The sequence below is a fragment of the Opisthorchis viverrini genome (assembly GCF_000715545.1).
Source record: "Opisthorchis viverrini unplaced genomic scaffold opera_v5_1, whole genome shotgun sequence".
Taxonomy (NCBI): Eukaryota; Metazoa; Platyhelminthes; class Trematoda; order Opisthorchiida; family Opisthorchiidae; genus Opisthorchis; species Opisthorchis viverrini.
The window spans coordinates 113,614-133,485 of NW_008751657.1; the positions used below are offsets into that span (position 1 = coordinate 113,614).

The window sequence follows — 19,872 nt, forward strand, 5'->3', positions numbered from 1 at the left end:
GCCAACAGCTTTCCTCGTCAAAGGCGACCATGTGTGCAACTCGCTAAGAGATACCAGAAAGATTTTCCACGCGCGGGTTCCTCTGACTTCATCAAACGCAAAAGGATATAACAATACTTTCATTAGGTCCATTGATGCCATCAAGTCCCACTAACCGAGCATAAATAGTTTATATATCATAAAGCGTACGGATGCTATGTAATTCTACTTGGTCAATAACTTGTCGCTCGTCTACCTAGTGTCAGCATTTCGGACAGTACGATGAGTGGAATGTGTTAAGTAACCTCCATCTGTGCGAACTAAGTCGTGATAGGTTGCTCAACTGTTCTTTAGGTCCTCTGACCGCGCTTTACTGTGACTCAAGACAAGGTTTGGGGTGGGAAACATAACGGGAGGAGAGCGCCACCCACAAGGCAGAATCAAAAAAAAAACTAACAAACGCAACTTAATATTTAGTACATAAAAACGGGCAATCTGAGTGTACATGGAATTGGGACACTGTACAAGTGTTACATTCTTATTGGGAATCACTAGCACTGCGCATCCCACGAGCCTCAAGGGCAACTCGAACCTGAGACCTTACCGCTACTGGTGTAGGACCAAAACGTACGGCCATAAGCGGTTGGGAAGCAGAGTAACTCGCACATAGACAGGAATTTTGGATCTCATACGATCAACCAACTACAAGTGACTCGGAACGAAGAATAGGCGACCTGACGTGTAAGCTTTTTATCTTAGTTGTAAATCATGGGATTACTTAATACGTGACGACTACAGGATGTGGACTACCTGAGCTAAGGAGTACTTGAGTCAATCACAATGGTGGTCAGCCACTCATGGGGAAACGGTTTAGACCTCGACTGCTAGCCAGGAGGTCGCGGGAAGGAATCACCAAGGTGGTCAGTGAGGTGCGCAGTGCTCATCAGCATAGATTGATTTCACTAACAGGATAAAATCTCGACCGAAATTTCCTAGTCTTATCACAATGTGAACAAAAGTGAAACAGTTGTGGGCGGAAAGCTGTTGAAAAATTCACAAAATTTCATACATATAATTAGCCAATCTTGGCAAGTTGTTCAGAAAATTATACGTCTGTGTTCGTTCAAAATCTCTTCGAATAGGTATCACAGACCCATGCTTCCAAAGGTGGCTTTCTTCGGTTGCATTGTAACACGAAATAAACACAAACACTTGAAACCCGCAGTGTTGATCCTAACAGCAGATAGGGAGAAAATTAACAACAGGCAACTACCGCCTAATCTGCCTTCCATCGTGATTCCGACAAAAAAGAGGAAGAAAAAGGGGGAGGGCTAGTTCTAATAAAGCAGAACTCAGCAGTTTGGTGCACCCGTTAAACCTACTGATGGATCTGTTCAGAAATGCACGAGGAAAGGTTGAACTCGCGTATGGCATCAACAAAAATCAGACATCAGCGAAAGCCATGCTACTTAGGGATGTTTAAATCTCCAAAACCGATAACCACTTAATTAACTTACATTCAGCGATGGGTAGAAAGTACAAGGAAAGATGCGACTATGGGTGAAATTAGTAACTTATTGTAGGTTGGCAAATGAGAACGTAGGAGAGTAAGGAAAGCATGCAAACGTGACCAATGCCTCTGCTATTGAATTTTTGTAAAGCTTAGCTCAGTGACTTCGTGGAACACAACACAAGCTGCATTCGAATCCATGGATGAGCACTTCTCACATCGGAGGATAGCGGTTGGTGAAAAAAACATTCGTGTTTGGTGGACTCAGTGTGACGAGTGCGTGTCTGTGGTTCGCAAATTAGACTGATGGGTCGCAGAAAATGAAAGTCTAAGTCACTATAAAGAGAGCAAGTTTGAATCTCGGAGAATTCGAGTGAAAAAGTTTTGAGCTCCAGTTACAGTGCTGTAGGTTGCGTGACAGTCAGAATGATAGGCAGACAACTGCAGTGGCAAACGCTTGAATGAGGCCCACACATCAGGATTATCAAAACGTCCCTAAAAACACCATATTCTTTATTCAAGTGTTTTGTAAAGGCCCTTCACGACTGCCAGTAGTAATCAATAGATTACATTCTAAGCCCGCTTGGTACGACAGGTACACAATCAATTTATCAATTTCTTAAGCGGCTAGAAGAAACGTTTATTAAATGCTTGGCTAGATTTCTTTAACAGCTATAGTAGCTTCAGTACGTACGGTTCTAAGTAACTGAGTTAGGAATGATGAAAAATCATCCCATCAATGCGGTCGTCCCTTCCAACCTGCTACGCATCGGATGGCTTCGTCCAGCCATGGATACCCCAATAAGCATGCCCTCAAAACTCAGAAGGGCATCTCGTAGCTTGAGCATCCCGTCTCTTACCAAGATACAGGGGCTGCGGTTGGCATCAGCTGGGCCGCCTAAATCTTAAGCACTTGAATGCTGAATTCGCCATGACTATTCGCTCTGGTGTTACTGAACCGACGAAAACAAATCTTAGTATGCACCGTCTTCATAATCCGACTTTCGGTCAACCGTTCTTTCTCGTGTTTGTTTTCTTTGTGAGTTACCACAATTGCTCGATGATTCTCACAGTGGAGCATAGTGAATTCACAAGGAGACAACCATTGTTCTTCAATAACAAAAATGTCCCTCTCGACCCACTTGAGCCACGAAGTGAGTGTACCCCTGTATTAATCAAACGAATCCATGTTAATATAACGTATGCATGCACCCGCCATGCATTCTGAGTTGCATTTAGAACACTTACTCGTTCAGTGAAAACACAGTACACCCTAAATTAATGATTAATATTCATTTTTTTTGTTAAAAATGCTCACTCTGGGGGACAGACTCAGGAGTGAACATTATCACTAATGAAAAAAATATGTATTCCGAAGAATGGACTAGGCACCGCATGCAGTCCAAAGTAGACATTCCTGAATGTAGTGCCTATGTCGAACTAGGGTAAAAAACATACAATCCCTGTTAAAGTCCGCAGCTTAAGCGCATATTCAACGAGGGAGGTAGAGTGTGTATGCGATGGGCTGGATTAATCTGTATCGTGTAAAAACAAGAAGTACGACGTCACTGTGCTGGTATTAGTCGATCCGAACGGCTGACTAAACACCAACAACTCGGATGGCTTACGCCCGTTGTTGCCGCTCACAACTCGACAAACTCAGAGCAACACTTGCCCTGCATTGACGTTATTGCCAAATCACTGTTGGCTCTAATGTTAAATATCCGGGTCTGAAGACTGTCTACGGCTTATACCCCTGGAACTAGAATTAGAGCGATATCTGCGAAATCTTCTCTATCAACCTTCAAACATGAGTAGCTAGGGTCCGAAACATACCTAAGTAGATAGCTCACGAAGAGGGAAGTGACTAATTATAAATGACTGCTACAGAATAAGCTTAGGGTAAAGTTATGGGAGGGGTCGAAATATTGTCTGTCATGACCACTGACTTGACTGGGTTTGGTCATTTCCTTAAACCCGCTAACTATGGAGGTATGTTGAACCCGGTTCAATCGTGAATGATGTTGTGTTCCAGTGTGGTCAATACACTTACAGACTGCACGGCCGCTCCAATGATCATGCAGAAGTCCATTTCAATTACATACGAAACGAGCTGATGCGGTACAAACACCGTAGTGAGCAACCATCGGTACAATAATCTATGTTACCTGGTTTGTTCGTTTCAGGGTAAGTTTTTACCAAACAGTCACAGCATGAAAGCCACCAAGTAAATGTTCTTCAAGAGGTTGGGTCGAACGAACACCGCTGTGCATAAAAACTTTTCTATTTCATCTCTGTTCAGTTTACCATCTGAACAGTCTGATGATATGACGTCATTGTTCGATTATACCAAAATGTAAACTGATCAAACTGGCGCCGATGTGGTGCAAACAATAGTACACGGAGCAATAATTAGAAATGTGAGAAACTCTAGTGATGACAGGCAGAATAAATTCGTTTCCAACTGTCCGAGTGTACAACATTATTTCGTTTCCTTATAGATTGGCCAATTTGTTCTAAGTGTATATCATAAGGAAAGTGATTCAACAAGAAGAGGCCACATACTATCACTGATGCATTCCAGACAGACTGGATGTGTGACCTTTTCAAACAGTTTTATCTCTCAATTGGAAAATGTTTGGGACCGATTAGGAAGTCATCGTTTCAGAGGGGTTTGGTAAACAATCGGTGGATTTATTGCTGGGCAACGTTTCGCTTTTGAAAGAAAAGCTTCGTCAGGCCAAGTGAGTAAGTAAGTAGGTTGATTGGGTTTTAAGGCAGTCAGGGAACCAATCCGTGAGATTCCTTATGACTAGTGACGTGATCAGTGCTGGGTGTTCAATCTGATGTCCCTGTTTGTTGATTAGTTTTATCTCTGCTCAGGAAAACCCGTTCGTATAAACTCTCCACAGCACTATATGGTCAAAAATAGATTGGTTTGACATATTTCAATAGAGATTTCATCATGTAAGTGAAGTCAATCTAGACTGAAAAACCGAGAACCACTATACAGTTGTTTCATCTTTATTGAGAATTATCAGCAGGGTACATCTCGCCAAACTCAGAAAGCCTCGAACCCATGACCTCCTGGTTAGTAGTTGGATGACAGCCGTGAGGCCACGAGCGACTGATCAGCAGTACGACTAACTCACACTTGGGATACAGCGCCGCTCATCCATCAATCACGGGATCTACATCACTTATTGACTGGTTCCTTGAGTGGTGGAGGGTTCAATCGCTGAGAATTATTATCCCTTCCGACTTTACTTAGAGTTTTTGAGCAGCGCGTGGAGATATGGGCATTTTCAATGGATATTCCGTCCTGGTTATGGAGTTAATCTATGTCGAGTGTCACCGGTTCGAGACTGCCTGGAGTACGTGAGATGCGCACTGCCGATGATTCTCAAAAAAGGATGAAACAGCTGTAAAGTGCTTCTCGGCATTTCAGCATAGATTGCTTGCACTAAGAGGACGAAATCCCATTACGACCCCCAACCTCACACTATCAACAACGGCTTAACGAAGCCCGAAACACCGTGAACAAGTAAGGAACCGAAAACCGGCTGCCACATTCAAACACGTATTCCAGATGTAAGGGTCAACAAAGAGCCAGCGAAACACAATATTGAACAGCTTAACGTTCTTCACGAAAAAAAAGATACCACAGCAGCTAAAAAACTAGTCTACTGCAGCAACCCGAACTTTCCTGGAAGCCACTTAAACTCGGGTTGGACGAAAGCAACCAAAGACAGATAAGGATAGATATAGAACAAAAAGGACTAAACAAATTAACTCTGCCTTATTCTACGTGCCATTCATACTAAGCACATGGAAAACCACACATCAGACAAACACACACACACACAAACACATCACACAGCAACCTAGACGGAATAGACCTCTACTGCTTTCCACCAGTTTGAAATCTACGAGTAAAAGCATATAGAGGTATCAGTTGTCGTAGGTGAGCTATAGAAAGAAGACCGAAAGGAAACCTTCACCTCAAAGCACCTTGACTGTGTTTTAGATCAAACTCACCAGCTGCGCAAGACAGGGCCCCAAGTGCTTGATCACCTTGTCCTCAGCCTGATCGTGCAAGGCGAGCAACGGTCGGAGGATCCGCTCATGAGCTTTGATCAATTTATCCAAACCAGGGAAGAGAGCCTCACGTAATTTTGCCCTTGTCATCCCCTCAGAAGCGGCATCGTATTGGCTCGGCTCGAAATCAGGAAACGGGAGCATGTATACGTCACGAACCATTAGCAACATATCCACGTAGCCACGTTCGGAGAATATCAGTTCTGTGGATGAGGGGGGAAATCAAGAAATACAATATGGACGGAGGGTGTCATTTGGCTCATATATGCGGACTCCCGCCCAAGTGTTGTTGATTTTGGAAATGGGCTTCCCAGTTAGATTCATCACAAAACTCTATCAGTGTGGCAAAGTGACCTCAGTGGGGAAAAACAACCGTTCAATCTTTTACCCAACTTGGTTTTCTAATTCTCTGTTATCGAGAATTACGCACTATGTGTCTCCTTTCGGTGCCCGGTAGCCAAGGTGCTTGGTGCCCAGGGGCAGCAAGAGGACTGAAACACTGCCAGGAACAGTAGAGCTGCAGATTTTGGAACGGAACCACCGGCTCTAAAGTTAGAAAGTTCGCCCCTTTTCTACGGATCTATTTCGAGTACTACGGCTCAGTCACAATAAGGTGGCTGTTCCGAAAAATTGAGTGAAAGGTCCAGTAAATCACTCAGCCTACGCCGCATATCACCAACGGTTGACGAAGGACGGGACAATCAGCGTTATACACCATATACTGCATTGTCGATTAGGGTGGTAAGCGGGCGGCAGAGTAAAAACGAGTTGATTTGCCACAAGCGAATCTAGGGACCAGATTACTGTCCTGCCACACTTATAGCCCGGATCTCAAAACTTTGGTATTTCCCTTGTATGCATGATGGTAATTCAGTTTGTGCAGATGGTTGTCAGTTTTGGTCCATTGGTGACTAAAATTAGGAATGTTTTCTATGGTCATTGAAGAATAATGGTGCAGTTATATGATGCAGTGCATATGGTTCCTCATATGAGGCAAGTGAGTTGTAATGACAAGTTGTTTCATACAATTTGAACCTGGACACGATGAGTCTGGAGAAACACGCAGAAAAGTGACCGGTTTACACAACTGCTCCCTAACTTTTGAGATAGTTCACAAAATGAGTGGATAAAGAACGGCAATGGCCAGGACTGGACGTAGACATTATTCGTAGACATGGAGCCAGACTGTATATATTGTGCGAAACATTGTTGCGGACTGCATTGAACTTAGGTTATTCGAACTGCTGACATGCGCAGGTCAGGGCAGGTGTTCGCCGAATTTGTGACATACTTTGGTTTGGTTCGTGCAGACATTTTAAAATAAAATACTAACAGCATAAGGAGCACCGAACGCTAGTCGGATCACTTCACTAGTTCATTCGATAACTACCCCCGAGTTGGTGAGGTTCCAACGTCACAATTACAGTGCTTTCCGATTAGCCCTCTTTGATGAGTCAAGCACTTGAAATGAACAACAATGCAGTCACCTAAAGGATAGCACAGGAATATCTGTATCAGCCATAGATAGAAAATCACGTGTTTAGGATATGGATCAACAAAAACGGTTGCTGGATCGAACAGTCTGCTGAAAGATATTTTGGTTAATTTGTCTGGATGGGATACCAAGAAAACTAGTGGTTCACCTGAAACTAAGTATGGCTATACGAACCAGAAGTTGTTCAGGTCCGGACAACGGGTAACTTGAGTATGGGGCGGCTCGCAGTTGAGGGGTGGGAGTGCACCATAAGTGTTCCGAGATCTTCAGCGTTCAAAACACACAACGACGAAGACAGCCGTTTGCTGACTTAAATTAAGATACGGCGAGCCTCGGAGCAACATTTTGGAGCTATAAATAGCAAAAAGCGATCCTCAGTGATGGAAAAATTATGACGTGTGGGGTCTACGGTGATGGTCGGCATGGGAGGGGAGGAGAAAATTAAGGTGAAGGAGCCTTTAGGGTTTGTGATTCCACTTCTTGTGGTAGATAAGCGTAACGTGTTTATACGCAATGAGAAAATTATGACTGCTTCTTACATCGGAACGCTTAAGTTTTTCCGTGGACAGCAGTTTCGAAAAACACTAGTTGAACGCTTAAGATACTTGATTGCTAGACTGTACAGCACATCCGCCAACATATGTGAGGCAAGATGACAATGCCAGAAAGACCGAAGTATGCTCTCTTCTGTAGATTTGTTGTACAGAGGAGTGGTGGATGTGTTGTTAGAGCTGCAGGCGAAAGGTTTGCATGTTGTACTGTGCTAAATCGCTACACTGTGGTGACTGTGGTTAACAGTGGGTATCGCATCTCACAGAAATATGCTGACTTTTGCGTTAAGACCGGACCTTGTAGTTCAGTATCACACCCTATCGATACACGACAATATGCTTTGGGATTTCCTTGCACATGAAAACAGACTCAGTGGAAAGCTGCGTGTTGAAACGCAACTATGCAAAAACACGGAGTGAACGACGAAAGGAAAGGTAGAGCATACATTTGTTTGGGGTTCAGCAGCTTTAAAAAATACACGTCCCTTTCTTGAGGGGTGTGAAGAAAAAAGAATCTATAATTTGGGAGTAGGGCCAACGAGGTTGTAAAACTTGATGTTTTCTTATCTTGTGCAAACAAAGATACCATTCGATCAAAATGGTGTTTATACTGATGTATATACGTGTGCGCATGTAACAAGCCAATAGGCGATAGAATACCCCGTGAAACAAGGAGAGCGAGATGCATGGTTTGACAACAACAAACTGACGGACAGATTAGGCGGTGCATAACCAGTTCTAGTGATCTGATAGTGGGGAACTGAAAATAAATCGACCACCCAACGGTATACGTTGAGCTGACAGTTAGACAACTTCACACACCCTCTAACGGAATGTATGAGCGCGATTCCAGATGGCATACCTGGAGATAAGCGACATCCACAGAAACGGGTGGATTACGGTTGCATCCGACGGAGATTGCGGAGTGGCCGGCTGTGTGACTTTGCAATGAGTACAGTTCTAGTATCACGATCATGAGAAGACCTTTCCGAGAAATAAGTGGCAATTTGTCAGACGTATTCACGCAGTCTCATGTGACTTCTTTATTTCCACATTCGTGTGAGAGAGGAGGACAAAACTATATCGATCGTGGTAGGTGAAATTAACTACGGCAATCGGTGCACGGTAAAACATCCTGGAGCCACAAATGTCAAAATGAAGACAAGAATCATCATCGACATCTATAAACCAGTATTAAGTACTGGTGCTTAACTACCATACAACAATGAGGGAAAAACTTAGTAACGTGAAAAGGGAAAGGAAGGATAGGGACTTAGCGCGAAGGAGTATTATGTGTTTAAGGACGAGCTGCCTAAACCCTTGGACAGCATTAAAATAAAAGTAGATGGGTATCATACCTGAGTAAGGCATCGTCAGCAGGATCAATCCAGCGTCTTTTGTGAACCTCACCCAACCCAAGCCCAGCGCAGAACGACAGGCGGAATTTAGATGGGTAGTTCTTCCGGGAAATGAACGCATGCGCGTCACTGGTCACATTCTACGTCTTGTTGGGTTTCTAACCACGTGCAAGAAGACCCACACGGACCCTAACCAGAAAAGCTAGAACATTGTACAGTGCTGAGTTCGACTGAACCGGTCTTCTTTTCGCGTCCCCGGGGACCTTTCTGCAAAAATTGTTTGGAGTTGATAACAATGCTTCGATTGCTAGATGGTGGCTGCGCATGTGCTAAACACGTCCCAACCATATTAACCTGATGAGTAGCACTTGCAGCTTTAGTGGTGCTGACGTATCACCAAGCACTCATTTACGTAACACCACATAGCAAACACAGCGCAGTCGGATAACTCCCGTGACACTGTGTAGGCACCGATAATCAGACGTTTGAGTTCTTTTATGGTTCCCGGAGTAGAGCGGTCATGTTTCACAATCGTTAGTCACCTTGTCCATTAGGCACCCCAGCTTCAGGGAAATCCGTTTCTGATACCTCCTTTATAATGCATGCATTGACCACTCTGCCAAGGTACGGTCGTGGCTTATGAAAATGCGGACTGCTGGTCGTCAAATAACAAGAAAATGTCGTGCACATTGTCCAAATCTATCAGTTTTTCTCTAGATGTACTTCCAATACCAAGAGTGCATTAAACTGTACATTCCATGATACTATCCATGGCGAAATTGAACACGAAGGAAGAGAGAGAGAGAGAGCAGTCTTGCTGAAACCCTCCAGGCAAACTTCTGGACAGTTCGTCGTAAACTCTTACACGACTGGAAGTATGAGCCGAGAGAAGCTGTGATCCTTGCACCTCCTACCCGTATAAAAACCATACCTGCTTCCCGATTGGTCTCCCATCTGTGAGGGCTAAGCGCAACAATATCATTGAAGCTGGCAAATGCGCTATGACAAGCGTCAGGTTGATACTTCCTTGGTTGGAAGTCACTTCGTATGCCTTTTTTAAATAAACGTACGACGATTATTTGGCTCCATTTGTATGGAGGGCGTTGTTGTTCCCAAATAAGTTCAAACAATCTAGTTAGGAGAGGACACACTGTCCTTAAGCAGTGCTGGTGGAAGCCCAGCTGATTTGATAGCCTGCTGATGTTTCAAGGTGGAGGCACACCAGTATTCTGGCAACTGAGGGAGGATCTAGACTCAATGAAGAACAACTCAAGCGGGTAAAATGAATAAATATTCTGCCTAGCAATCTGAACAGTGGTTTTATTATACACTGCATTTCCAATATGATACTGGCTTAGGTCACTACCAGAAGGCCTCCAATGTGCCCAAGCACAGCCCAAACCCGGCACAGAGCTACGATAGATGTTCATGATCACACTGCACAGGTTGCGTTGGTTTGGCCACGTGCTGCATATGCCAGTCGACCGACTTCCTCGAAGGGCTCTTTTTGCCCAACCATGTGAAGGGTGGAAGAGAGCCAGAGGCGGTCAAACAATGACTTGGCAGCGAAGTATGAAGGCCATTACCAGCAAACTCAGCTGCGCTGGTCACTGCCGTCTTCCTGGATGGGGACCCCGAGACGGGCTACATCAATGGCTGGAGACATTATCAGACATGGCCCAGTCGCGCCCTTAGTGGCGCTCGTGCATCCAAGCTATTGCCTTCAATGCATAGCTCCTTTTGCAACCCCCCCGCTTGACAACCCACTGACAGTGCTGGATTTATGCACCAATTTACCAGCTCGCGGGTGCAATGCGCAGCTACCTACCCCCCCCAATTATCGGTGAACGAAACTGTGGCAGCTACAACCAGTGTACGGCGAGCACGCGGTTCTTACAGCTGACAATGATGATGATGATGATTATTATCGTTGCGCCTTGGGTCTAAACTAAACCTTACACCACATCGTGCTTCGCATGAATTGAGGCGTTCTACTTGCGCAGTGAAACATCATGCGCTTAGGACCGTTTCTGAGCTATTTATGGTGGATAACAGAGCGGTTATTCTTCATTAAAATGTATAAACGCCATATTTGAATGGTGCTAAAGTATCATCTATAAATGAAGGGCTGTTGGTATTTGACCGGTGCGAGTCCTTATGAAGGTGGACGGGTGAACAGTACAGAGGCACTGTCCACAAGCGTCCAATCAAGGAAGGAAGAATCAGTTTGGGAACTCTGCATTATTTTAATACTAGTGCAAATAAACTGCGGCAGCTGAAGAATCACTTGAAGTCATCAATTGATATGCCAAGACAGAGAACTTGCCACAAGCTCGATTACTGTACCTGGATCTTGCGTCCGGATTTCAGAAACGCAGCGAATGCCCATCGATAAAACATCGAGGGCGCGCCAGAAGACAGTTGGCGAGCTTGCTCGGTGGTTTGAATAAAGACTGCAGTAAAACACGAGGGAGTCGCGTCTGATTGGTAAAAATAGAGTGGCAAATGTGAGCAGTAGTGTGCGGTCGGTCACAGGATGTCACATGGGCATCCTCCAGCATCGTGCAATGAGTTGCTGTGGTGCGCAGAATGTCGTACCACGATAGGGTCCAGCCACTTCGTGACATACAAGGAAGAGGTTCAATTAACTAGAAAGAGAAGTTGCTACTCGAGGGGCCAGCCAATACATGAGCACCTTATTAGGATTCCGTGGTAGAAGGATAGGTGGCGCGCTATAAAGTGTCTAAGTGAGAGTTAATCACAGTTCTGATCAACAGCTCATGTCCAAACGGTTAGTGTTCAAGTTACTCGGCGGGAGGCCGAAGTTTCCAAACTCCTTTTGGTTTCGTAAGATTCGCATTGGTGATGATTCCAAATAAAGGTGAAACAACTGTGCAATGCTTGTTGGCTTTTCACTACCGATCGGATTCAAATACAGATGAAGAGTCCGAGACCGACCGGAAAACATTTCTGATCCGTTTGGTGTCCAAAGAGGGAGCCGTCGACCAGTACATATGAAAGAATGCAAACCAAATTCATTCCCTAGGTAAGGGGGACATCGGCACAATTAAGGAAAAATCAAATTCCAGTATACGTGGTCTCGCTACACTTGCGTTGAAATGCGAGAGCGAATAACCGATTACGATAAAATCAGGACAAAAGACTACCAATAACGATGCCGACTGTTAATCCACCACGTTGCACGTTTTACGAACAAGAAATCGAACAAGCAAGTGAGCAACTATGTAAGTGGAGATGGAATCAACTAAGTTAACACATTAGTGTATAAGTAGATGAGTCAGTATGGAGCTAAAATACGACTTTATGGTTTGCACAAAGTCGAATATCCAATCTCCAGCTAATCCTGCCAGGAAAGCCGAGCGGAGAAGCACTGCACAACTGCCTTGTTCTTGTTGACGATCATCAGCAGTATGCGTGACAAAAATCTGGAAGATTCGAACCCGCAACAATGAGTCGAAGACCACTATTCGGCTACTGGTGGCTAATCGGCTGCGAAAGTGGCTCACATCCAGACAGGATATTGTGGATATCTCATGAGCTGGAGGTAAAGGCATCTAAGCTGTGCAGGGCAAATGAACCGGTTTCAATGAGATTTCAATTTCTGTGTGAATGTCCAGGACATATGTTGCAATGCATAGGTTAGCGGAACGATTAACGCTTTTGCGGTATCATGAGAGAGCGGAGGAAATGCACTGGCAGTGAGACAATACATTAATTTGCCTTCGTTCTATGCGGAAGAGGTTGTCCCTTAGTCATCGGAAGTCAGTACCGTAAGTGCACGAGTAACGACAGGAAATACAATAATAACGTCATTTTTCTCAGCTTTGTTCTCAGTCTGAACCTCCAAAGCTAATGTTCCAGTAAAAAACCACCAAATGTGCACAACGCATTTTAACGCCCAAAACTACATATGTACAGCGCGTCGTACATGAAGTGTATGCTGCGACAACATTCTGGAAATTCTGACGCCTGATACGCTATTGGCTACCGGCATTCTGCGAACACTGGGTCATGATTAGCTGTTGGGTCCAGACTTCTTGCCAATCTTGTGCGGGAAAGGCTTCTCGGCCATAGCAGCACCAACTGTGAGCGGTAAAGCGGTACCTGTGTGAAATCCTGCCTAACAAGGATGCACCAAGCACGCTCACCTATAAACACGATACATAAAATCCCACAAAAAGAAAGCTTGTTGAGAGTACCACTCACCCCATATGGTATCATTTCGGGCCAAAAACGTTGGTGCGAATTGCTTCTTATTCTCTGTCCCAACAAATCCCAGCCAACTTGGATATTGTTGAAGATATTCACTTTTTTTCAGCAGGTGAGGCAAATCATTTTTGGGATTCAGAAAATAGTTGTCTTCGATGCTTCCGAACACATCTCCACACGAAGCTTGGCTGAAGAGGAAGAGAAAGTGAATATGTTGCTATAAGACGAAACTAGAATGGAAATAGGATGGGATGGAGCTAACACTTTGTGATACATGAATTAAGGAATCACCAGGAGGGGTTAAATTCTGGCACTAGGTTTTAGCGCAACAATCCCGTCAAAAAATTCAACAAACATACTAGCGGATATCTTGTGCCCAAAGGGATCGTTCGGTCAAACGAACGGGAGTAACCTATACTCAGCTATGCACATGTTTCGAGCTATCCAAGGCGCATTGTAATACAGTTGCCAGATCCTCAACAAGTGCGAATTACACATGAAACTGGTGAAAACGGTGTCATGCAAACCGAGAAGAAGAAATCATGCAGATCAAGCCATGTAGGTGGCCGTGCTCGCTGAACTGGTCGATTCACTGTTTAACGATGACTGATCATTGGTGTTACCCCAGTTGACGCAGAGGGGGCTTCAACCAGATTGTTCAGTTGATTGAGACTGACTGTGAGTCGGGTGTGAAACCACCGGGCCATTAAGCACAAAGTCATTCTGAATAGGGAGATTTCTATCGCGTGGGTAACAATGCGGTTTCCGAGGTGACCCATTAGGCCGGGTTGAGAAGACGATCGATTGGAAAACGATTGTTCCTTCACTACTCTTGCACGTTCAACTTTCGAGTAAAATCCCGGCAGATGGTCACAGCGCACTGATAAACCAAAAAGCGAATAACCCACTGTCCAACTGAGAAAAATAGACAGACGTACAGTCTACCGCCGATGTGTCAATACACAACAAGAGCGTCCTCAACATCCAATTATGGGGCATGTGGCTGAAATGTCAGTCACTTTTTCGACTTGATTAGAAAGGCGAAAACGTGTCGATGAACTGTGTTTTGGAGAAGTGGACTTTTCATGTTCTACTTAGTTGCGTCAAAGGATACAACTGAAACGAGCGATCTCGTCTCACTAGCGAGTCGAACTTTGGACATCTGAACCGACTTTAAATGCCTGAAAAACAGACACCATAAAACCAGAAGAGGTTTCTTGACATGGCTACTTATCCAGCTGCTGAAAACCCTTCGTTCACCTTGGATTCCACCAGGTACACGTAGTCACCGAGGTTCCATCAGTCTAATGTTCCCTTTGAACACCCAACTGTACGCGGTCGGTGAAATGGACATATTTGCAAAATACCTTGTTGTTACCGAAACTCGAGTGGAGAATATCATAAACGCAAGGTCCAGTTGAGTCTCTCGTTCTTGTCGTCAAGCGTCGACACGTTCGCCTTTCCAGACCTGAGAATTCAGGTGGGTCCAGAGTGCGCTGTGAGTCAATTGTGAAGGCGGAGAGGTGGCAGTGTATGAAGGAGATTACGAAACGTTTGGCTGCTATCAGAGCCACTCACCTTCCAGGATGAGGGCTGCGTGATCTCCACTGAGCTTGGTTGAAGACACTACAAGATATGGCTACCAACCGGTGTCAGTGGCGTTCTTGTTGTCAGTTTCTATTCAGATTGCCTAAATGAGAGCCTGGAGGTGTATGCACCTCGGAATGATTGTAGCAATCTAGCAATAAGTCTCTTTCCCGTCCACCTTAATTCTTTTCTTCACAATACAGCTTTCAAATAAATCATGGGTGTACGACAGTGGAGCATCGGTGTACAACAATGATGTCATGCTGTCGATGATGATGATGGTGATGTCGTCCAAGAAGCTGTCCTATCGTTGGCGGGATTCGGCTACCAAGACAGTCACATGACGTTTACTGCTTTATTGAGGCCGTTTGGATTACTGATTGACTGCGTGAAAAATGGAAAAATATAAGCCAACATGCACAAAGATCGAATCCAAGCGTGACGATTGATTAGCGTAGTTAACTAGTTTGGGCGCATCCACTGTGCGCCAGTTTAATAGTGCTGTGGTACATCTTCGTAAGATTGGAAGCAAATCATACGAAACAGCGGCTTCTCGGATAACGCAGGGCTGTTAAGACCACTACGAGAACTTTAGATAAACGAGAAGTGCGGAACAAGTTACGCGAGCCTGACACGATTCAAAACGACCAATCGTCTTTAGCAAGCTCAAGAGGCATTCTCTTGTCCAGTATAAAATGTGGGTGGAATAGTGAGGTTCCGAAAATTGGTCCACATTAGGAACAGTCATGCACATTTCTTTCAGCGTCGACAATTTGGGTCATAAGACGCACGTGTGGTGTGACTGCTCCTTGTTCACGATCATCCGGGCTCGTCTATTCGTGAGTCAGTATTCCAGATGGTCTTTATAATTGACGGTCTCATCAACGTGACCTTGTCTGCTCACTTAACAAATTATTTTAAGCGTCAAGCGTCTACTGGAAATATGTAAGAGCGATATCACTCGCCCTTAAATTAAAAGCGGCTTCTTTACAGATGAATAAGGCGTGTTTAGGAGCGGTTGTTCGAGCGATTGACGACATTCACATTAACAAAGCCACCTAAGACTCAGTAAAAAAGGTTTTCAGAAGCAAGTAAGAACACACCAAATACAAGAAAGCTTTACTGGCTATTCAAACGGGCTGCTCTGACAATAAATCTTCACCTAATCAAGAGTTAATAAATATATGGCCGAAACTTATAACGTAGTCTTGAGTTCGACAAACGCACTCGTTTACAAATCAAATTTGGCTTTCACGTGGTACTCAACTGGATCTTCCGTTTATGATATTCTTCAACTGAATGGTCCTAAGTTCTTATAAGATGATACGCTAGGGAGGAAACATTCACACACGAGGTTTCGGTTGGCATGAAGGTTAGATACGAGAAAAATAACGGGGAATCCGAGATGAATCCCACCAAACAGCACAATTATGGTTGTGTTGATCTGCTACCGAATGCTAATGTGTGCCCATTGCAGGAGCACTTCTCTACAGAAGGGGGATTCCTAAACATACAACTAGTTAGCTGCTCAACGCACACAAAGTGATGGTTTCATTTAAGGTGAACTGATGACACAATGGAAAACAATAGTATTTGCTGCGTGCCCGAACATCAGACGCCTATTCACGTGACCACGAACCACAACTATTCTACTGAATTGAAGTACCTCACAGTTAGAAGAAAGACGGGCGACCAGAACACGCGCGGAAACAAATTAATTACTGCTGACCTCAGAGCAATGATGCTCACAAATCGCTGAGTGACGGGGGTCAATTTAGAGAAATTGTTGTAATAGGTGAAGGCTGTAACGAGCAGCAATTTCTGTGAATTCCCGCAATGAAACGAACACATCGAGAGGAAAACGACCTTCGAACTAGACACAATGCGCACAGATTTTGTGACCAGTGAATGCATTAACCGATGTCAAGTAAATGATTGGGTTCAGAAGCCGCAGTTAGATTTGGTGGTGGCACAGGTTCTCTCCAAACCGAAACACCTGAAGTGTGGATGGAGTCGACTAGTAGAACGCACCACTGCGATAGCTGAATCGCGCATACCAGGTAGAGTCAGGGGTTGGTTGACATCACAATTTGATGCGATTTCGGAATATTTATTAATTGCTGAAATGAATCCACACGTATTTCATTCGTAATTCCAACCCCTATCCATGTGCTAACCGCGCGGCATCGCATACTGACGACCCACGAAGAGACATGACGGATGAATGTGAGAGTTGAGACTAGTCTAATTGGGTCAGTCTTCTCTTACTGTTTTTACTAACTGAATTCGCACCCTCCGGGTGGCAAATTATTAGCTACACTTCTGCATTTCGACAAGTGAAGAATGAACGTGAGTTTTCTGTAAGGATAAATTCCGAAGCCAGGAACAAGCAGTTTCTACCGTGCCCATTTTCGTCGCTTTCGTTATTTGCCACTGTGGTTGTTTTGGGGAAATCGGGTCATCAATCTTCTCCTGACTTTTGCACGAGTTCAACGACGTTATTGAATTCAACTATCTGCGTAAACCAACAGAACCGTCTCGACAGAACCTACACCAAATTATGGTTGGTCATCGAATGTACACACAAAGTATTCGACGTCTGAATGCAAGTATAGAGGAATTTTGCACTGTCTACTACGGGCTAAATTGATGTTCATACGGCGTCCGGTCACCATCAAGTCACATTTTCTACGATGGACGGAAAATAGGAGTTGAGTATTCACCAACTTTAACCAGTTAATGAATCGTTTTTCATATTCTCTGTCCAGCAGCTAGGGCGTGTGGAGAAGAATATTTCGTAAGTAGGGTATTTTAGAGAATAGGATGCTGTGGACAGGGGGTGAATACTACGAAAGGCTAGCCAGCAGTTCAGTTAACTCGTCCCAACCCCAAAAATCTATGGAGCTATGCTCAATTGATGAAACAAATGCAAGGCGTTCCCACAATTGTATGGAGTGAAGTTCCAGCTACTGCAGTACTGGGTAACACTAGAAAAAAAAGCTTACGAATTGGGGGTCCGTTAACCAGAACTAGTGTGTTTGAGACACGGACCAAGCAGTTAAAACGATGAATACGGTAACAGATGGAGTAGCACACAGGAAAAACATATCCTTACCGAAGGCTTTCTGACACTCAAAGCATTTTAAACAAAACAGACTCACGTTTCGAGGACGACGTCGGGAGTGGCATCCCCACTATTTGTAACCGGTGTTTCCTGAGTAAAAGAGAAGCGTGGAACAAGACGGTTGAAATCTAGGACACCAAAGTGGTTTTCAGTGGAACATTAGGGAACGTAAAGAAGTGGGAAATATGCACTACACTTCACACGATAAAAATCAATAACAGATATGGGGGACCTCAGTCTAGCAATACGTATGCGTAGTCAGGATGCATTGGTTTCATCCAACTGGTTTTGACGGCTCAAGACTATAGTAATAGGGGATCTTTGCTATGAGTGTCCACGCATCTATGCCTAAAAAAACTAAATCCTGGCGAAACACACTACTCGTAAGGTTGCAAGTGAGCGTGTTTCGACACCTAAACCTGTTGGAAACAGCCACATGCGTTTTAAACGGGGTCCCTGGCACAACGGTTTAGCGGTATACAACCCCCTTATCCTGTTGGCAACTTAGCAACAAATTTACAGTATTCAGATAACCAGTACATGGTTTTCGCTTCCACGTACGGGTTCGAGAGAGCATGGAATTGTGGAAATTCTGTGTCTAACTTTGCGATGAACTAATTGAAATCTGCGGTCCGGCGATTCCGATTGATCCGACATGTTTGGTGGCATCGTTTCGTTCAAGGCACACTTCCAGGACTACAAAGTGATCTCGCACCGGGGAAATCAGAACAAAAAGCTGTCCATCAGAATTTAGAGGGACGAATGATTTAATTACGTTTCAACGTTCCAACCTCAAATGTCTTTCGTTTATTTCTAGATCCTTATCAAGGGCTCAATTAGAAATCGGATTGAAAGTCAAAACTGATCGATGAGGTAAACAAGATGAGAGAGGTCTTTGATCAGAAAGTCCTAATTAATCGGAAGCTTAGAAGAACACGTACCAGAGAAACCAATCGCAGTTTCCTATTCGAGTTGTATACTCAAAGGCCGAAAGGCTATACGCACACATAAGATGGACTTCCGCAGTTGAAAACAGCAATCGATTTGTTGCATGTCACTCATCAACTCAATGTCAAATATATATATATAAGACAAAGAAAAATCTTTACTATCGGGATGTCGAAAGCAAGTCAATCAATAATGAAGTGCTAATCGACCACTTGAATATGTACACCTATGGTTTTCGTCTTCAGCAAACGATAGAACCCTACCGTTCATGATCCTGCACAAGATGTGAAATGCAGCTGACGGAACGACGTAAGGCCCAGTTTTAAGTAAATGAAATGAATGTAAACGAAAGTAGATAAAGCCAGTATCGATCATGCAATGGCCTTCAGATTTGAATCTGGGTGTGGTGGCGGGGATTGATTCATACACTATTGTATCCAAATAGGGATATCTCTGTCCTGCCAAGATCCGTGGCCAAGCACTCACACGTAAGGCGATAAACGAGATCGGAGATGGTGTGCTGAATTTGTGGAAATTTGACCACAAGAGTCAGGGTTCGGTGCCAACTGTAGATAACTACAGGTTGGCAACGTGGTAGGTGCACTTAATGGCTGAGAATAGCAACTGCTTCACGAGCTCAGTAGTACCGTCTCCTATAAATTTCAAACTCACAAAACCTGTTTTTGAGACTCACAATATCGGTAACTTCTTCAACCGAAGCATAATGTATTACTGGTTCCCTCCAGACATTCGAGTTTAACGCCGATAGTGTCCTTTTGTTCCGTTTGTTATCACATAACGTTTCAATTAAATACTTTTCGTAGCACATCAGCAGCAAAATGGATAAATGGAATTATCCTACCAGTGAGCTGACCGACGAAAAGTACTGTCGTTCCGTCGAGTCAGTTGGATGTCTAGAAAGCCAATAGTGCACATTCTTAACTGCTACTGTTTTAAATGTGATTACCTGAGACCACTGAAACTGTGTGCTG

General features: G+C 44.2%; 1 protein-coding gene across 1 annotated transcript in view; it reads right to left on the reverse strand.

Moving 5' to 3' along the window:
• T265_12415 (hypothetical protein) overlaps positions 1 to 18,022 on the reverse strand; it is a gene marked incomplete at both ends in the record, with an annotated part of 63,070 nt that extends 45,048 nt beyond the window's left edge. The window contains 3 exons of the mRNA XM_009163831.1: positions 5,528 to 5,790; positions 13,219 to 13,409; positions 17,970 to 18,022. Of these exons, the coding sequence (XP_009162095.1) occupies positions 5,528 to 5,790; positions 13,219 to 13,409; positions 17,970 to 18,022 (507 nt within the window). The remainder of the gene's footprint in view (positions 1 to 5,527; positions 5,791 to 13,218; positions 13,410 to 17,969) is intronic.
• Between the last annotated feature and the right edge of the window lie 1,850 nt (positions 18,023 to 19,872).